General features: G+C 44.7%; 1 protein-coding gene across 1 annotated transcript; it reads right to left on the bottom strand.

Annotated features, from left to right (window-relative positions):
• Positions 1-11,081: 11,081 nt before the first annotated feature.
• On the bottom strand, positions 11,082-21,071 carry EMC6 (ER membrane protein complex subunit 6). The gene is made up of 2 exons (XM_077480271.1): positions 20,915-21,071; positions 11,082-11,749 (listed from the first exon to the last, which is right to left on the bottom strand). Exon 2 carries the CDS (start codon positions 11,718-11,720, stop codon positions 11,388-11,390), a length of 333 nt encoding a protein of 110 aa, XP_077336397.1. The 5' UTR covers positions 11,721-11,749; positions 20,915-21,071; the 3' UTR covers positions 11,082-11,387.
• Between the last annotated feature and the right edge of the window lie 476 nt (positions 21,072-21,547).

The raw sequence follows: 21,547 nt of genomic DNA, 5'->3' as shown, positions 1-21,547 counted from the left end.
TGTCCACAGGACAACTATTAGTCATGCACTCCACAAATCTGGCCTTTATGGAAGAGTGGCAAGAAGAAAACCATTGTTGAAAGAAATCCATAAGAAGTCCCGTTTGCAGTTTGCGAGAAGTCATATTAGGGACACAGCAAACATATGGAAGAAGGTGCTCTGGTTAGATGAGACCAAAATTGAAATTCTTGGCCTAAAATCAAAACGCTATGTGTGGTGGAAAACTAACATTGCACATCTCCCCGAACACACCATACTCATCGTGAAACATGATGGGAAGATGGATGGAGCCAAATACAGGGCAATCTTAAAAGAAAACCTATGAGTCTGCAAAAGACTTGAGACTGGGGCAGACGTTCACCTTCCAGCAGGACAAACACCCTACTAAACATACAGCCAGAGCTACAACAGAATGGCTTAGATCAAAGGAAATGCACGTGTTAGAATGGTCCATTTAAAGTCCAGACCTAAATTCAATTAAGAATCTGTGGCAAGACTTGAAAATTGCTGTTCACAGACTTCATCCAATCTGACAGAGCTTGAGCTACTTTGGAAAGAAGAATGGGCAAAAATTTCACTCTCTAGATGTGCAAGTTAGTGGAGACATCCCCAAAAAGACTTGCAGCTGTAATTGCAGCAAAAAGTGGTTGTACAAGGTATTGACTCAGGGGGGCTGAATACAAATACACACCACACCTTTCAGATATTTGTAAAAAATGTAAAACCATTTATCATTTCCATTCCACTTTATAATTATGTGCCACTTTGTGTTGTTCTATCACAAAAAATTCCAATAAAATACAATTTTATTCACTGGCCAATGCACAGGCTCTGCGGTGATCTACACCATGTCCAGGCCCTTCTCCATCCCCCCCAGGGAGACACACAGGTCCTAGAAGACAGCAGGGACCAGTGAGGACATGCATGCGCAGTAGGGAACCAGGCTGTGAAGCCGCAAAGCTTCACTTTCTGATTCCCTTACCAAAGATGGCGGCGCCTCCACCTGGGAGCCGAGGGACAAATCAGCTGTCCATATTTTAAAAGTCAGCAGCTGCAGTATTTGTAGCTGCTGACTTTAAAAAAAAAAAAAAAAAATTGGCGGAACTCCACTTTAAGGAGGGTGTAGGGTGTGTTTGTTCACCTTCTTCATTTATTCTGAATAAGTAAACTTACACCGTAACCACTTCTATGGCCTTGAGGCTTATGATGTAAATTGCAGGCATATTTAAACACCAGGGAGAGATGACTGCAACATACACCTGCCATAGTAATGAAGGCTGTATGCAGCTTTATGTTAAGCTTGCATAAGCTCATCTAGCCTGATACCCAGCCTGGCTGTTGATTGAAGATCACTGCAGGACAAAAAAAAAAAGCTATGAAACCACAAGTCCAAAAAAGGGAACTAGGTCCTTCTCCTGACACCAGGCAGAAAGAACTGAGTTGCCTATAGCAGAGTTGGAGGTTTACTAGCAGCTAGGACTGCCCATAGGCAGTACCATGTTTCTTTTCTACCTAGGTTCTACTCCTGAAGATGGCACTATAAACCCTATGATGATGATTATGGAAGAGCTGTGTTCATTAATGGCTATACAAGAAATACACCCACAATTTATGTCAGAAGCCTCTGAAGGCCCCTGTGCCTATATGCAGCTGTGACCCATAAAAGACAGATTCCCTATCTTTATTTTTTTGTTAGTCTGCATCAAGGTTGGCTCTTGAGATTGTCACCTCCTCATCCAAACACTGAAAATGCTTCATGGTGTATTGGTAACTAAAATGACATTCACAGTGGAATAAGTGTGATCATTCATGTTTATTTGTATATTATTAAATGCAGGGAGTCATAGGTTAATATATTATTCTCAATGGGGCAGCCAACTCCTTGATTTGCATTGAGAGAAACAGCAGCAGAACACATTCTGTACCACTACAAAACAAAATATTCACATTTATCGTACATAAAAATCAAGGATTCAAAAACATCACAGGTAACGGGGACTGAGAGAATAATCCTGCTCTCATCACTGAATTGTTTGGAAAATGCGTGTTGCCTGATCCAAAGGCTTCTGTCTTCTTCTGAGACACTGACCAGGAACAAATATACAGACTGGGAGTTCAGAATTGTTCAATATATACAAAGGACAGAATAAGGATCAGCAGATTATTTTTTAATCCCAAAGGACTAAACAAAAATAACTGCGCTTGTGGGAAAATGGTAACAGCTGCAGATAGTTTTCTTTTAACCTTTTTACTATGGAGCTCTTAGGAGCCAGTACATTCCTTTCTCAGCAATTTCCAGAGAGAAGTTAATGGTGCACTGTGGGATGCAGGGGGCGAGGTAGGCACCAAACTCCAGCCTTACCTTGAGTTTAGCTGTACAGGCTCCTCTTCTGTACCAATATTGCTTACTCTGATTCTCTAAACACCGAGATTCTCAGTGTGCAGTAGAAGCTGCAGCAGGTCAGCCCACCTCATATCCTGGGTGGAGGACCTCCAGCACCATCTACCACCTTTTCCTCTCTAACCCGACTGTCCCCGGCCAATCCTATTCCAATCAATGGCTTTCAGTTTTGCTCAGCATCACGTGGTTATTACCCTAGGCCAGTGATGGCGAACCTTGGAACCCCCGATGTTTTGAAACTACATTTCCCATGATGCTCATGCACTCTGCAGTGTAGTTGAGCATCATGGGAAGTGTAGTTCCAAAACATCTGCAGTGCCAAGGTTCGCCATCACTGCCCTAGGCAGGTCCACATGCAAATGACACCTGCCTAGAAATGCCCGCTCTTCCAGCCTTACCACCACCATCAAGGCATTTTTATATTTGCATGATTCCTCCCAAGAGTCAGCCCACTGCTTGCATCAAGGCTGAGGACTCCTGAGGAGTATTGAGGGGGCTCTGATGATGTTTTTGGAATGCCATATACAGCACCCTGCCGGTCCCTCCCACCAGCCACGATCAGCAGAAGGACCGAGTAATTATATCACTCGGTCTAAAACAAGGTATGTAATCAAAACAGAAACATTTTATTTATAGATTTCTTTAGCATCTTAATAGGGAAACGGGAGGGATGGGGCAGAGAAAGCAACATATAAAAAGTTATTTTAGCTTTAACCCCTTCAGAACCACTGGACGTCAATGGAAATCCTCCCAGAACTGCGCCCCCTGGGGTGCGCATCCAGCACACTCTGATCGCTTTAGACACAGCTGATCGCAGTAAAGGGCCAATCCAATCACAGCGACCCTTTACCATGTGATCAGTTGTATCCAATCACATGTAAACACACTTGCCAATTATCAGCCTTCCTTTCCTCACATGCTGTCACATGTACACAGAGAATCAGTGCCCTCCATCCAGTGCAGTCTCCACTGAAGGAGAAAAACTACTTATTTGCACAAATTTTATAACAGACACTAAGAAAACCATTTTTTTTCAAATTTTCAGTCTTTTTTTTTTTTTTCTAAACCATCACCCATCCAGTGGTGATTAAGCACTTCTAAACCAGCCACCGCAGTTATACTGCGGCAGGTTGGCTCGGATGTGAAAATCGAAGTTACCTTATGTCGCTTTGCCTTTTGGCCATTAGGGGGCATGTGCCCGTCGGAGGCGAGCGCGTCCCCAGCGTGTACCCGGAGCCGATGCGAGTGCCCGGTAGGAGCATTGACTACCGGGCACCCGCGATCGCTTGTGACAGAGCAAGAACCGGGACTTGTGTGTTTAAACACACAAATCCTGGTTCTATCAGAGGAGTAGAGACAGATCGTGTGTTCATACAAAGTATGAACCACTCTCTCTCCTCCTAGACATCCCAGCCCCCCCCCCACCCCACCTCAGTGCATTTTTATAGCACTGATCGCTGTATAATTATCAATGGTCCCAAAAATGTGTCAAAAGTGTCCAATTTGTCCACCACAATATCTCAGTCCCGAAAAAAATAAAAATCGCAGATTGCCGTCATTACTAGTAAAACAATATATACCGTATATACTAGAGTATAAGCCGAGATTTTCAGCCTCTTTTTTGAGGCTGAAAGTGCCCCCCTCGGCTTATACTCGAGTCATCGCTGTCTGCCCGCTCGATCAGCGTGTCGAGCAGACAGACAGCGGCCATTCTGATTCAAAAGCCGCGCCTCCGGCTCCCCCTTCGCCTGTGATAGGCGGAACACTGAATTTCCCAGCAGCCTGTGTTCCGCCTATCACGGACTTCGTATCATCCTCGTACTACGGACGAGGATGATACGACGTCTGTGATAGGCGGAACACAGGCTGCTGGGAAATTCAGTGTTCCGCCTATCACAGGCGAAGGCGGCGGCGCAGCTTTTGAATTTTACAATGGCCGCCGACGAACGAAGAGGGCACGGGACGGAGGCAAGGCACAGGACGGCACGGCACGGGACGGGACGGGACGGGACCGGAGGCAAGGCATGGCGGCGAGGCACGGCGGCGAGGCACGGCGGCGAGGCACGGAGGCAAGGAGGCTCGGCACGGGACGGAGGCTCGGGACAAAGGCTCAGGACACAGGTAGGCTGGACACACACACACACACACACACACACACACACACACACACACACACACACACACACACACACACACACACACACACACACACAGGGATGGATGGATGGAGACACACACACACAGGGATGGATGGACGGACACACAGGGATGGACGGACACACAGGGATGGACGGACACACAGGGATGGACGGACACACACACAGGGATGGACAGGCATGTCTTACCCTCGGCTTATACACGAGTCAATAAGTTTGCCAGTTTTTTTGGGGGTAAATTGGGGGCCTCGGCTTATATTCGGGTCGGCCTATACTCGAGTATATACGGTAACTATAACTTTTGCGCAAACCAATCAATGTACTCTTATGGCGATTTTTACCAAAAATATGTAGAAGAATGCATATCAGCCTAAACTGAGGAAAAAAAATGGGTTATTTATTATAGCAAAAAGTAAAAGTTTGGGGGCTGTGGAAATGAAAGATGAATTCCTCGATTAATCGTTAATTTTCTTGATCTGTACTCACCCCTCCGCAGGCTTCCGGGAGTTATGTCGAAGATCCGGTGACGTCACACACATCGATGTCACCGGACTCCTCCCCCCTTCACCAAGTGCCTCCGTTCTGCTAACGAAGGGAAGGGGGAGGAGTCTGGTGACGTTGAAGTTCTGATTGAACGTAACGCGTACATGGGAGGAGCTACGCATGATATCACCCGTTGCTGCCCTAAGGAACTAACATGATTGTCGGCTTTACATGCTGTGTTTTTATAATTTTTATGTGAGTAGTTTGTGTTTGAACACAAAAATTTAATCTTATACTTAAGCGGTGAGCACTTAGATCTTCTACCCATGATCTGGCGTCCTTGCTGAGATCTAAGGAGACGTGAGAGAAGTTTATGGTCTGTGTTAACCCTTTTGATACCCGCTTGCATGACCACCTGTTTGCACAGGGGTCCATGCCATAAGGTGAGAGTGATTAGTTAGACCAGAGGTGGAGGGATTGTCATGCTACTGTGGGGAAAAAAAAAATAAAAAAAAAATAATGACTTACGTCAGTGCTACAGTTTTAATTTAAATGTATTTATGTGAACTGTGAAGTTAAGTCATGGATTGTGGAAACTAACTAGTGTTGGGTGATTGTATATAGTGTATACCACATTTACCACTGACTAATGCAGAGTTGCAATGCAAGGAGATCAGCTAAAAGTAGTCGAATCTGTATGTGCGTTATAATTAATCAAAATTAGTCGATTAATCGATTAAAACAAAAATTGATTCATCAAACACAAAAAAAGTAATCAGTAACAGCCCTAGTTTTTTTCTAATTTGTCGCTCCTTTGTTTATAGTGCAAAAAAAACAAAACGCAGAGGTGATCAAATACCACCAAAAGAAAGCTCTATTTTTGGGGGGGAAAAAAAGATGTCAAATTTGTTTGGCTACAGCGTCGCACAACTGCGCAATTGTCAGTTAAAGCGACACAGTGCCGGATCGTAAAAAATGGCCTAGTCATTGAGCAGCTAAATCTTCCGGGGCTGAAGTGCTTAAATACCACCACTTTAATCTGTCTCAAATCATGATAAAAACGTTATTTGGGTAGCGTGTTGCATGACTGCACAATTGTCATTCAAAGTGTGACAGTGTTGAAAGCTGAAAATTGGCCTGGGCAGGAAAGGGGCAAGAGTGCCCTGTATTCAAGGGTTAAAGCAGTTACTTGTTGAAAAGTTGGCATCCGTTTATGACATACAGTCATGGCTGAAATTGTTGGCACCCCAGAAATTTTTCCAGAAAATCAAGTATTTCTCACAGAAAAGCATTGCAGCAACATATTTTTTGCTATACACGTGTGGGCAAATAACAGGTGTGGGCAATATATTAAAAAAAAAAATCACACCTGAAAACAGATAAAAAAGAGAGAAGTTCACTTCACTTCAATCAGTAATGACCCGCCCCCTTAGCGGGGATCGCTCCGTTGTCCCAGCTGAGCCGGCGGCAGACAGGGCGGTCTCTGCACACTGTGCAGGGACCGCCCTTGTCAGCTCTCCTCTATGGGGGATTGGATGAGCACAGACCGTCTGTCCGTGTTCATCCGATCTGCAGACGGATAGAAAAATAGGATTTTCCTCAGTCTGCAGAATCGGACAATACCGGAGGCGGACGATAGCGGGTGTCTGCGGATGTTTATCCGCAGACACCCGCTATCCCATAGGAATGCATGTATGTCCGTATTTCATCCGCAAATGGATGGATGAAATACGGACATAATGTCTGCATGTGTGAAAGGGGGCCAAGTCTTTGCATTGTGTGTGAGACACTAAGCATGGACAACAGAAAGAGGTGAAGAGAACTGTCTGAGTACTTGAGAAGCAAAATTGTGGAAAAATATTGATTTTTAAAGCAGCTTACCTGTAAAATCTTTTTCTTTTTGTACATCAGGGGACACAGAGCCATAGTACTTACTATGTGGGATGTCCCATAGCAATGGTAACTGAATTGGGGGGGGGGAGACAGAACAAAAAACAGGAGGCCAGAGGACTCATACTGCAGCCTACAGTAGATGCTGGGCCCAAAGGCAATATCCTCATGACCTTTAATATCGATTTGATAAAATCTGATAAACATATGAACCAAAGACCAAGTCGCAGCCTTACAGATCTGAGCCATAGAGGCCTGATGAGGCACTAATTGTCCTGGATGAGTGTGCTCTAACATGAGAAGGACGAAATTTCTTCTTTAAGCTGAAGCTTGAACAATCACTTGACAAGCCCATTTGGAAAATAGTGGATCTTGCCGCTGCCTGTGCACATCTTGGACCCTCAGGCAGTACAAACAAAACCTGTGTTTTGCAAACCTGATCGCCCTTACTACATCAAGAGAATGTAGTACCTTCTCTTGCCTAGACTGAGGCTCTGGGGAAAAAGAAGGAAGAATATCTTGGTTTAAATGAAAACCTGTTACCACTTTGGTAGGAATTCAGGATGAGGACATAAAACCACCTCATCCTTAAAGTGGATCTCATAATGTAGAGTAGAAGATTTCCTATCATTTGAGCCCAGACACTACCGAAGGAGATCACCCACAATCTTTTATAGAGTGGGATTCAAACAGTCAAACCTATTAAATTTTTCATCCGTAAGGTAGGATGAAATACCGGACCTTGTGCAAGAAGGTCTGGCTATAATGGCAGAGTCCGAAGGACTCCTACTGCCATCTTTATGATCTTTGTAAATCAAGATCTTCTGGGACCCGCTGGGGCCATCAGATTTACCTCCTTTTGTTCCTGCTTAATCCTGCAGAGAAGGCGCAGAAGTAGCAGAACTGGAGGAAACACATAGATCAGTGAAAACTGATCCGACAGGAAGACTAATGCATCTGTTCCGCCTGCTAGCAGACCCCTTGTTCTCAACAAAGTTGTTGACTTTGTTGATGAATCTGGACGCGAATAGGTCCATGTCCAGAATACCCCATCTCTGACACCTCGCTAGAAAGATGTCGGGGTGAAGAGATCACTCTCCCGGAAAGAATTCTTGGCAACTCAAGTAGTATGCCTGCCAATTCCCTATTCCTGAAACTGAAAATTGCCGATAGGCAAGGAATGTTGTGTTCTGCCCAAGCTAGAATATCATTCACCTCTCTTTGAGCTGCACGACCTCTCGTGCCCCCCTGGTGAATGATGTTAGCCACCGCCGTGGCCTTTGTCAGACTGAATCCTGACAGGACAGTCCCATAGTCTGACCGTCCAAGATTCTAGGGCCAGACGTACTGCCCGAAAACTTCTACAAAAGTTGATAGGCAAGGTCCTCTAACCTGGGACATCACCCCTGGACAGAATCCTCTTCCAGGGCTGTTCCCCAGCCTAGAAGGCTGGCATCTGTTAACACCCTCCAGGAAAAAGATTTTGCCTTTTGCTGGATAACAACCATCAATTTAGGCTCCGACTTATGTCGGGAGCCAAGCGTATTGGACACAAACAAGGCCTGAATCTTTTTGATTCCAGACCGACTGGATGGCGTCTTGAAGCAGCTTTTGAGTAAAAACTGCGCGTAAGAGATGGCCTTGAAGGAGGCCACCATTTCCCCTAAAAATCTCCTGCACAGCCGAATGAAGGAATTTTCCTTTGTTTTGATAAGTTGAATTAGTCCTACAATGGAACTGATTCTTGTCTGGGGTAAGAATACCTTCTTCTGTATGATATCTATAACCAGCCCCCAAGTACTGTAATCTCCTTGATGGTTTTAAAGCGAATCTTCCTAGGTTGAGTATCCAGATATTTACGGCTGAGATCAGACTCTGGTCTTAGACCTGAGACTGAATGATCTATTAAATGTAGATCTTATAAGCTAGGACCGCTATGCCTTGAGCCCTTAATCTGGCTAAAGGAGACCGAATCTTTCAGAACACAATGGCAGGGCCACAACTGAAAAAATAATTTTATATTTCAAACCGCATACATTTCTGGTAAGCGGGAGAATTTGGCACATGGAGATATGCAACTCCCCTCCTTGCAGGATGGACACAGCCGATCAAATTATAAAAGGATCGGATGTTTAAGTGCCGATTCAGATCTTTGAGATTTAGAATGGGTCTTACCGCTCTGTTTGGTTTTGGAACCTTAAAAGGTTTGAGCCAAAAACCACTTGTTCCACTAAAGGAACCTCTGATATCACCAACTTGGATAACAGCTGATCCAGAGTCCAGAAAGAGAGACTTCTCTTTCTTGCTTTCTTTTTGTCTGGATCCTTAGGAACATTCTCCAAGGAGACGGAAACTAACTCAAAATGTGCTCCACCAAAATGGTGGAGCAGACGTTAAAGGGTTAATGGACTGAGATACACCAATTGCAGCAAGAATCGGCTGCTCTACTGAACTGCAAAAGACATCTTGTCTTTAAAAGGAAATTCCAACTTTAATTTGCTGGATCCTTTAACATCAGTGCATTATCCCCTGGACATGTGAGACTCTGCTCACTGAGGTGATTGCAGCATCAATTGCTGGAACCCCCCCCCCCATTTTATTTATTTATTCATAGAACTGTTCCCATTCAGAATACATAAGCCATGCATGAATAGGAAAAAACAGGTGGGGGGAGGTTCTAACAAACCTAATTAGAGGTAGATACCTAAAGAGCCTGTGCTGCAGGCAACAAAAGGGTTAAAGTGGTTGTAAACCCTTACAAACCACTTTGACCTACAGGTAAGCTAACCTCTCTGGGCATGGACGGAAGAGAAAAACTGATGAAAGGTTGCAAACGCAGGATAGTCTGGATGGTGGATAAGCAGCCCCAAACAAGTTCCAAAGAAATTTAAGCTATCCCGCAGGCTCAGGGAGCATCAGTGTCAGCGCAAACTATCCGACATTTAAATAAAATGTTATGGCAGAAGACCCAGGAGGACCCCACTGCTGACACAGAGACATAAAAAAAAAAGCAAGACTACAGTTTGCCAAAACGTACTTGAGTAAGCCTCCTGGGAAAATGTCTTGTGGATAGATGAGACCAAGATAAAGCTTTTTGGTAAAGCACATCATTCTACTGTTTACCGTAAAACGGAATGAGGCCTACAAAAAAAAAAGAACACAGTACCTACAGTGAAATATGGTGGAGGTTCAATGATGTTTTGGGTTGTTTTGCTGCCTCTGGCACTGGGTGCCTTGAATGTGTGCAAGGCATCATGAAATCTGAGGATTTTGGGTTGCACTGTAGAGCCCAGTGTCAGAAAGCTTGGTTTGCGTTCGAGATCTTGGATCTTCCAGCAGGACAATGACCCCAAACATACGTCAAAAATCACCCAGAAATGGATGGCAACAAAGCACTGGAGAGTTCTAAAGTGGCCAGCAAGGAGTCCAGATCTAAATCCCATTGAACACCTGTGGAGAGATCTTAAAATTGCTATTGGGAAAATGCATCCTTCCAATAAAAGACCTGGAGCAGTTTGCAAAGGAAGAGTGGTCCAAAATTCCAGGTGAGAGGTGCAAGAATCTTATTGATGGTTATAGGAAGCGACTGGTTTCAGTTTTTTTCCAAAGGGTGTGCAACCAAATATTAAGTTAAGGATGCCAAGAATTTTTACCAGCCCATTTTTGGAGTTTTGTCTGACATTATGTCCAATTTTCTTTTTTTCCTCCATTTTTTTGTTTCGTTCCAATACACACAAAGGGAATAAACATGTGTATAGCAAAACATGTTACTACAATACTTTTCTGTGAGAAATACTTGATTTTCTGGAAAAATTTCTGGGGTGCCAACAATTTCAGCCATGACTATGTCCCGATTTTGACAGATTTCTAGAATGACCTTGAAGAATAATTTTCCTAATGTGTACTGGCATATTATAGTGCTATTAATTGTATCATAATACTAGCATGGCACGATAGGATGGTATGATAGCACTTCATGGCGTAGCATAACAAAAATGATGAAACAACCTCCTATATAGAAAGGACAATAGGACACCTCAAGGTCAGCGTTTTTGTAGGTCATGGAAATCTTCAGAAGCAATTTCCTTATAATTTCTCAGAAGGATGTTTTTACCATATAGATTAAAAGGATACAAAGAATGTAAAGCAACTCACATAAATAGCAGCAGATTTATTTTACGGAGCAATGAGGACAATGAAGAATAAAAGTCTGTGTGCTGATAAACAAACTACTGCATGTTTCATAGACTTTCATTTATAGTATTCTTGTGAATCATTTACACTTGAACAAAATACAAGGAATATAGATGGGTTTAATTAAGGAAAACATTGTTTTTAAGTTACTATTAACCAAGCAATAACTTTATTAATTTAAAAACTAAACCTGACTAGTTGATGGACCATTGGGCGCGAGTCCATGATTTCCATTAAAAAGTGTGTTTGTGGAAGGCGGTATCTCAGTATACATGCACCATGCCGTACAGGAAGGTCCAGAACAGGACGTAGGTAAACAAGCCGCCAATAAGCCCACCAGTGAACAGCGGCCTCCGTGATTTGAAATATTTATTCCATCGTCTTCCGGACTTTAATACCAGCAGCAGGGAGAGAAGGAATGAGGCAAGGAAATAAAAGATGAAACCGTACAAGGCCGTCAATCCAAGGATCCCAGCTGTGGCCCCAGACAGGGCCGAGACAGATGTCCTGCAGTAATCAAGGACAGCGGCGTTCCCTCGAACTGCAGATTCACTGATGAACTGTGGTCCTTCTCTCTTCATTACTATGGCAGCCATCGCTGCAAGTATATGGATTCCTGGTACAGCTATAGGACAGAAAAGAATAATCAGGTAAAGGCTATATAATCACTCTGAGAATAACTGAGCAAAGCATTCTGATACGCAGGAACTAATGGTCACCTATCAGAATTCATCTTTTAAAAAAGACCATTTGTATTTTTGCTTTTAAACCTCAACTCTACATGGAAAGAAATAAAAAAAAAAAAAAAAAAAAAACACACCCTGAAGTGGGACCCTTCCACACCACAAGGGTTAAATGCCCATTATTTCAAGGGGAAGAAGAAAAGGTTTTACTTTTTTTCTCACTCCAGCATGCTCTGGTGCTGTCCTCTCATTCCTGACACACTCGGTTGTGGACAGTCCCTTGGTATGTAGTTTTATTGGCCCTGTGTTGTACTTGATGACATCAGTGTGCAATGGCCACCCACAACAGAGGCTTCAGAAAACCAGTCACATAGCTGGAGGGTGTCCAAGGAAGTGATGAATAAGGTAAGTATTATATGGTATTACCTCTAGACTGAAAGGGTATTTAACCTTTGCAGTGTGGGTTGGGGGGGGGGGGCGGACTGTAAGGGTATTTTTTTCTTGGCCTGGAGTTGGACTTTAAAGAGAAAGTAAACCCTGATGGGTTTTACTTCCTCCTTTTTCCCCCTGCAAAGTAAAAGCATAAATGGGCTAGTATGCATTGCATGTGCCGATGATGTAGACGCAAGCGTATATGGTAAATATCTCCTAAACCTACAGGTAAGCCTTATTATAGGCTTAGCTGTAGGTACAAGTGGTGCAACTAGGTTTACAACCACTTTAAATCTTTTCATGTGAAAACACTGCAGAAATAACACATTGCTACAATGTAAAGTAGTTAGTGTACAGCTTGTATAACAGTGTAAATTTGTTGTCCCCTCAAAATAACTCAACACACAACCATTAATGTCTAAACCACCGGCAACAAAAGTGAGTACACCCCTAAGTGAAAATGTCCAAATTGGGCCCAAGTAGCCATTTTCCCTCCCCGATGTCATGTGCCTTGTTAGTGTTACAAGGTCTCAGGTATGAATGGGGAGCAGGTGTGCTAAATTTGGTGTCATTGCTCTCACTCTTTCATACTGATCACTGAAAGTTCAACATCACCTCTTGGCAAAGAACTCTGAGGATCTGGAAAAAAAAAAAGAAAAAAAAAAAGAAAAGAAAAGAATTGTTTCTCTACATAACGATGGCCTAGGCCAGTGATGGCGAACCTTGGCACTCCAGATGTTTTGGAACTACATTTCCCATGATGCTCATGCACTCTGCAGTGTCGTTGAGCATCATGGGAAATGTAGTTCCAAAACATCTGGGGTGCCAAGGTTCACCATCACTGGCCTAGGCTATAAGAAGTTGCCAAGATCCTGAAACTGAGCTGCAGCACGGTGGCCAAGACCATACAGCGTTTTAACAGGACAAGTTCCACTCAGAACAGGCCTCGCTATGGTCAACCAAAGGAGTTGAGTGCACGTGTTCAGCGTCATATCCAGAGGTTGTCTTTGGAAAATAGATGTAGGAGTGCTGCCAGCATTGCTGCAGAGGTTGAAGGGGTGGGGGGTCAGCCTGTCAGTGCTCAGACAATGTGCCCAACACTGCATCAAATTGGTCTGCATGGTTGTTGTCCCAGAAGGAAGCTTCTTCTAAAGATGATGCACAAAAAAGCCCGCAAACAGTTTGCCGAAGACAAGCAAAAACAAACAAGTAGAAAGGCGCCTCTGGGTGCAGTAGTTTAAAAAACAAAATTTAACAGACAGCAAAATGTGCACTCACATTTGAAAGAAGATAAGCAGGCATTGTATAAAAGGTTTCATAGATGTTTTCCCCGAAAGAGTGAAGTATGTCCATCTGATCAAGCTATTCGTTGGTTGGTAAGCTTCTGTACGTTAGAACTGCCAGCTTTCGGAAGACGGCCTTAGAACAAGGCTTGAAACACAGCATTCAGTTGGCTCAGAGGGAGGTTGTCATCAATGAAGGACGTGTTTCGTGAGCATGCGCACTTGGGTGTCTTCTCAAGTCGCACTCCTTTGTCAACAACTTAACATACAGACCCCTCTGTCTCCATGTGTTCATCTCTAGAGCTCACGAAACGCATCTTTCATTGATGACGACATCCCCCTGAGCCAACTGAACACTCTATTCCAAGCCTTGTTCTGAGGCCGTCTTCCGAAAGCCGGCAGATCTAACATACGGAAGCTTAACAACAGCTTGATCAGGTGGACATACTTCACTCTTTCGGGGAAAAGGTCTATGAAAACTTTTATGCAATGCCTGCTTATCTTCTTTCAAATGTAAGTGCACATTTTGCTGTCTATTAAATTTGTTATTTAAACTACGGCACCCAGAGGTGCCTCTCTACTTGTTTATTTTTGCAGTCTTTCTGGAACATGGTTTCACTCCTATCTAACGGCTTCCCTGTCTGCATACCCTTGGATTTTGTTCTGATTGGACTAATTCATATATTATTAGAATTAGGACTTTTACCACTAGAGACTTATTTTTATATATATTAATACATTGGGAGATATCTACAGTGATGATTCTGAATTGTGCGCCTATACTTATTAAGCTGAAGACAAGCAGACTAAGGACATGGATTACTGGAACCATGTTCTGTGGTCTGATGAGACCAAGATAAACTTATTTGGTTCAGACGGCATCAAGCATGTGCGGCAGCAACCAGATGAGGAGTACAAAGACAAGTGTGTCTTGCCTACAGTCAAGCATGGTGGTGGGAGTGTCATGGTCTGCCGGCACTGGGGTGATACAGTTCATTGAGGGAACCATGAATGCCAACATGTACTGTGACATACTGAAGCAGAGCATGATCACCCTCCTTTTGGAGACTGGGCCGCAAGGCAGAATTCCAACATGATGACGACCCCAAACACACCTCCAAGACGATCACTGCCTTGCTAAAGAAGCTGATGGTAAAGGTGATGGACTGGCCAAGCATCTCTCCAGACCTAAACCCTATTGAGCTTCTGTGGGGCATCCAAAAATGGAAGGTCGCGGAGTGCAAGGTCTCTAACATCCACCAGCTCCATGATGTCGTCCTGGAGGAGAGGAAGAGGACTCCAGTGGCAACCTGTGAAGCTCTGGTGAACTCCATGCCCAAAGAAAATAACGGATGTCACACAATATATTGACACTTTGGCCCCAATTTGGACATTTTCTCTTATGGGTGTACTCACTTTTGTTGCCAGCTGTTTAGACATTAATGGCTGTGTGTTGAGTTATTTTGAGGGTGACAACAAATTTACACTGTTATACAAGCTGTACACTCACTACTTTACATTGTAGCAAAGGTTAATTTCTTCAGTGTTGTCACATTAAAAGATATAATAAAACACTTACAAAAATGTGAGGGGTGTACTCACTTTTGTGAGAAATCTATATCAGCACAGGGGGGCAGGGCAGTACCTCACATTGAATGAAAGGTGTCCTTTGTGATGGCTGTCCTAAGAAAGAAGTCATCGTCATCACCCCCCGATCCTCAGTTGAAATATGAAGTCCTCTCTCCACTACAGCCAGACCCCCATAACCTTTCAGGGAGGTGGCGGTTAATACAAGTACTGGATCCGTCACAGGCACGCATCAGGAGTACCAAATATGCCCACGCTTTCTACTCCTACGTTCATAAAGACTGTACTATAGCTTTCAGATATGAAAAGTGATCTATGAATGGAGGGTTGGCAGATGAATAAATTGTCTGCCTCCTCCATTCACATAAGCTATAGTACAGTTTCTTTGAATGGAGTAGAGGGGGGGCGGGAGTGGGTATCCTAGTCCTGTCAGCATTCCAGCCCCTCCTAAAATCTAGGCGATGCAAAAATGTCCAGCAGCTGGATGCTGGAGAGGGAGAGGGAGACCTTTAAAAAAGGAGCTGTGGACAAAAGGGGTGTCTTATGTGTATATGCACAGAGGTTTAAAGTGTAAGCTCACCTTTTGAGGAAAAAATGAAATAGGTGAACTAAAACACTACAACCTCCCCAGTCCCTGCTGTGGGCAATTCAGCTTCTCCATCTACTCAGCCTGGTGCAGCAGTCCTGGGATTTCAAAACTGTGCTATTCTTCCTCTTCTTTCCCTAGGAGGTCAAATAGGTTCTGATTGGTCAGTGTGGCCACTAACCAGCACTGAAAAATAAGAAGCAAGCTGATCCACCCCAGCATCCCTAGGGTAAAGAAAAAATGAAAAGAAAAGAAGGGGTATGGTATGGACATGGCCAAGTAAAGACGTGTGCTTGCTGAGCTCCTGACCATCTTCCATCTACCCCAGCTTACCTAGCTCTATTTTCTACATTATGCTCCCATCCAAGAAGCGATCAACTAAGCGAAACACAAAGAACACGGTGGCTCCATCCCCTGGTGAGATCCAGCGGTTCTTCCAGTTCCCTCAGTCGGGCTCCCCGGAGTTTAAGATGGTGGATGCATGTGCACTGCACGCCAAAGGCCTAGACCCTCTTGCCTGTCCAGGCTCGCCCGCAGTGTCCTTGAGCTTGGAGACCTACCCTGACACCCCTCCAGCTTTCCTGTCAGACCCGCAGAATTTGCCTCACCTGTCCTTGACTTACAGAGCGGATGCTGAACTGAAATCCATCCTACAGGCACTGCTGACGAAAGCCAGCATTGAGGCCCTGATAGGACACAAGGAAGCTACTCATAGAAAGGAAATCTGCACTGTTAGATAGGAAGTTCAAACTCTTACCACCAGACTCACAGCGGGAGAAGGCTCTTTACCCATGGTAGACCAGAGAGTAACTGCTTTGGAGGCTCTACAAAGCTCCCACACAGAAGCTGCGGTGGGCCTGCAATTACATCTGGAGGACCAGAGACAACGGAAAAACTTACAGCTAAGAGGCCTACCGGAAGCTACAGGCCCAGCAAACCTAGCCACCAGTTACCGACATCTGCATGAGGCGGGCGAGCAAGTACCAGAAAGCGTGGAACTAAAATGGGATACATAGAGCCTTGGGCCCCTGGTCGAACAACCCAGCGATGTTATGTGTGCGTGTGTGTATTTATATTTGTGTGTGTATGTATATATATATATATATATATATATATATATATATATATATATATATATATATATATATATATATATATATAAAATCAAAAATCTTACTCCTACCTCTTCAGAGCAACATTATAGCGCTGAGCCCTCCTGAAGCCGCTCTTGGATCTAGCCAGGAGGCTGGATGTCACCTACCGCTGGGGCTTCCCCCTATCGATCACCTTCCGAAAGGACCAGCGATCATTTACTCTTCTCTCACCGGAGTCCCTTCCAGCTCTCTTCCCCTTCCTGGCATCGGTACCGATTGCGGTCCCCGACTGGCTGGCTTTTATCCAGCGATCCTTTGGCCGTACGGGCCATGCTGTGCCCAGCAGTAACTTCCAACCCAGGCTGCAAATGACCCGCCACCGTTCACGAGCACCATCCCCGGAAGAGACGTCGTGAGTAGCCCTGCACTGCATGAAAGTCACCTTCCATTAGTGTACATTCTGTTCTGCCCTCAGGTTGTGCAGAGTTTACAGTTTCAGTTTTTTTGTGTGTCTCATTTTTATTTTTTGCATGGGGCACCCGTTATTCCCCAGCACATAGCCAGCCTCCTCACAACTTTGCTATGGCACATTTGTGCTGGAACCACCTTGTCACTGAGGGGATAGCCCACACTGTCTATATCCACCCTGTAGAGCATGACGCCACGTCAGATGACTTTCCGCACATGACATGGAGTCTTCTCTCCCTTGTACACCATGGAGGCAGAACTATGCTTCCCCTATGCACCTACAAGCAGCCCCAAAAGGTCTTTGTGCCTTAATATTTTTGCTGGAGATCCCCCAGTACCCAGACCGATCATAAGTACATTTAACTTTGTTACTGGTGGTTCAAATGCTAGGTTGGCTCTCAGAGAGCAATCCATACATTTCTATGGGGTACATTGTTTAGCTGACTGGGCTCCTTGTCCTCCGCCCAGATCCTCCACTTCTTGGGTCCCCCGCCAACACTCCTGGCCCTTCCCCCCTGCCCCCAGAGCAAGCCGCTTGCTCTGGGGGCACCCAAGCTGAACCACTGCTCTGTGTGTCCATTTAGATACGGAGCCGCGGCTTGGCACCACCCCCTCTGTCCCCTCATTGGCTCACTGACTTTGTTTGGCAGCAGTGGAAGCCAATGGGAGCCCACTGCTGTCTCAGCCAATGAGAAGGGAGAGCCTGCACAGCCATGACTCTTGTGCAACATTGCTGGATTGGGATGGGCTCAGGTAAGTAATAGGGGAGCTGCTACACACAGGTTTTATCTTAATGCAGAGAATGCATTAAGATAAAAAACAAAAAAACAAAAACACCACCTTCTGCCTTTAGAACCACTCAATCCTCCTCCAACCCACCATATAAACAAATGATGGTGGGCAGGATGTACTGTCGTAGGATGACATCATATGACATCAACCCAGTCTTGTGCACCGTGCGGGGATCGCAGCAGCAACCCAGACCTCGCAAAAGAGCCGATGATGCGGCTCTTTACCCATGTGATCGGCTGTGTCCAACCACACATAAACATGGTGCCGTTTATTGCTTCACACTGACAGAGCCGATCAGCAGCATTTCCTCACAGGGGAGACGTGTACAGATAAACTGATTATCGGTGCAGCCCCAACAATGCTCATCAGTGATGCCAGTCAGTGTCTGTCTATCAGTGCAGCCTCACCAGCGCACATCTGCGAAGGAGAAAATTTACAAAATTTTCTGATAAACGAAGAAAAATGCCCCCCCCCCCCTCAAATTTTTTGTATTTTTAGGTTATTTTTTAGCAAAAAAAAAAAAACAGCGGTGATTAAATACGACCAAAAGTAATTTGGGTACAGTGTTGCATGACCACATAGTTGTCAAAGTGCAACAGAGCTGAAAGCTGAAAATTGGCCTGGGCAGAAAAGGGGTAAAAGTTCCAGTATTGAAGCAGTTAAATAAAACATTTACACTACATACATTTTTTTTTTAGACCCAGTGACATAATTTGATCTCTGCACTTCTCTATTCATTGCAGGCAGATCATTGTTGCTGGGAGGGGCCTGTAGGGTGCTGTACATAACTTCCTGAACACATGACAGCACCCTGCCTCAGTACTCATCCCAAGAGCCTTCAGCCTCCACAAGCAGTGGGCTGGCTCTTGGGAAGAGTTGTGCAAATATTAACCACTTCAGCCCAGGAAGATTTTACCCCCTTCCTTACCAGAGCACTTTTTACAATTTGACACTGCGTCGCTTTAACTGGTAATTACGCGGTCATGTGATGCTGTACCTAAACAAAATTTGCATCCTTTTCTTCCCACAAATAGAGCTTTCTTTTGGTGGCATTTGATCACCTCTGTGTCTTTGTTTTTTTGCACTATAAGCAAAAAACAGACAATTTTGAAAAAAAATATTTTTTACTTTTTTCTATAATAAATATCCTCAAAAATGTTTTCAGAAAACAAAATGTCTTCATTAGTTTAGGCCAATATATATTCCTCTAAATATTCTTGGCAAAAGTTATAGAGTCTGCAAACTATGGGAAAGATTTATGGCATTTTTATGTATTTTTTTTACTAGTAATGGCGGTGATCCGCAATTTTTATCGGAATTGCGGCGGACAGATCGGACACTTTTGACGCGTTTTTGGGACCATTGACAATTATACACTGATCAGTGCTATAAAAATACATTGATTATTGTGTAAATGTTGCTGGCAGGGAAAATGGGGTGATCAATGGGTTAAATGTGTGTTCCCACAGTGTGTTCTAACTGGACTGAGTAAGAGGAGGCATATCGTTGTTCCTATTTACTAGCAACAAACAACATGGCTCCTCTCCCCTGACTACACAGGGATTTGTGTGTTTACACACAAATCCCCATGCTTGAACTCATGCATGAAATCGCACGTGGCCTGGTGGTGATCGCGCCCACCGGCCATGTGCATCGGGCGCGCTCTGGTGGCTCTTAAAGGGCCGACATACCCATACTGGAATTTGCGCACCCGTGCCACTTTGCCAACGTATATTAGCGTGAGCTGGACGGCAGGTGCTTTACATGCCTTGAAAGGCGAATGTCAGTTTGGGAGGAGTGGAAGTTCCTAGGCAGATTGTATTTACATGTAGACCACCCTAGGTAACATTCACACATAAGGGTACTTTCACACTGGGGCAGGGGGGGTTTGTTAGTGGTAAAGTGGCGATAGTTGTAGTAGCGCTTTTCGGCCGCTAGCGGGGTGCTTTTAACCCCCGCTATCAGCTGAAGAAAGAGTTAAAAGCGTCCGTGTTTCGGCAGCGCTGCCCATTCAGTTCAATGTATACTTCACTCCACCACCCCAAAGATGCTGCTTGCAGGACTTTTTTCCCGTGCTGCAGCCCCAGTATGAAAGCACTCAGGTTTTCACACTGAGGAATGAGAGGCTCTTTTTTAGGCACTATTTATAGCGCTAAAATGCCTGAAAAGCGCCCCAGTGTGAAAGGGGTCAGATTCTGAGCCTCCATGATTGGAAAAACTGAAATGTCTGCCACGTTAAAGGATAAGTTCACCTTTGAAAATATGTTTTGTGTTCCAGCTCATGCATCCTCTCCGATCCCCGGGGATCTTTTCCCCACACCCGCTGTCACAATGTAAAACCAGCATGGCTGTCCAGGGCTCCCCCACACAGCTGTGTTATTCATTCACAGGAGTTCTGAGAATGAATTACATGTATGTGGCAGACATCTTGTTGTTCTCAATGAACTGCAATGTTGCTGGTGAGCTCTCATAATCCATTCAATTCTCTGTGCAGTTCAGTAATTGGCTGCCTTTATCTCTCAACTTTCCTAGTCTCCTCCAATGACAGTCCTGTACAACATCAGGGCCAATCACAGCAGTGTATGAGGTGTCACATGACTGGCTGCCATTATTGATGAGCCCGTGTGTGACATGGAGTATGGATTGTACTGGATGGGATCATACATGTACAGACATTATAGATCAGGCCCAGTGTATTCCCACACCCTCTATGACAGCGCGATGTGGGGGGAGGGTAATCATTCAGCACTGACAATGGCAGGATCGGGTGTTTAGTCTCTGAGCCGGTCACTGGCATTGAACACCCCTCCCCCTGTGCTGGGCACTGACAGGGCACCCCCAATAACACCCACACGCCCCGCTCACCTCCGAGAAGGACTCTTCCCCGCTGACAACCCGGCAGCCCCAATCCTTCTTCTAATCCGAGACCACCGGCCGGATCCTACAGAGAGACCGCCGCCATCTTGACTGCAGGCAGGAAGTAACCTTTCACCCTCATTAGTAAGCCGGAAGAGAACCCTATTCCATGTTGTGCGGGAGGAGGCGGCGGCCATCTTAGTTGGGGCAACGTCTACTACGTCACGTAACGTGTGGGCGTGCCGGCGGAGGAGGGGGAGGTGCCATTTATTTTCCTTTTGTGACTATGCATGCATATCCTATTGTGGTTAGACTCTATGTATATCCATTTGTAAATAAACTCAAGCATTTTAAGATCCAGTTGTCCATTAGAATCAAAGCAACCCAAGCAGATTCTTTTCTACAATTCTTCCAACTGACATCAGTGGTGATAAAAGAAAATACACCAAGAATGGGGCATTATTCCTTCAACTGATACCAAGAATTGGGCATTATTCCTGCAACCGATACCAAGAATGGGGCATTATTCCTTCAACTGATACCAAGAATGGGGCATTATTCCTTCAACTGATACCAAGAATGGGGCATTATTCCTTCAACTGATACCAAGAATGGGGCATTATTCCTTCAACTGATACCAAG

The sequence above is a fragment of the Lithobates pipiens genome, unplaced genomic scaffold (assembly GCF_037356315.1).
Source record: "Lithobates pipiens isolate NorthernLeopardFrog02 unplaced genomic scaffold, aLitPip1_a1.2 Scaffold_16, whole genome shotgun sequence".
Taxonomy (NCBI): Eukaryota; Metazoa; Chordata; class Amphibia; order Anura; family Ranidae; genus Lithobates; species Lithobates pipiens.
This window is presented reverse-complemented; position numbering and strand designations above follow the sequence as displayed.

Excerpts from the sequence above, each read along its gene's own strand:
- EMC6 (XM_077480271.1), bottom strand. The coding sequence starts at position 11,720 with ATGGCTGCCATAGTAATGAAGAGAGAAGGACCACAGTTCATCAGTGAA.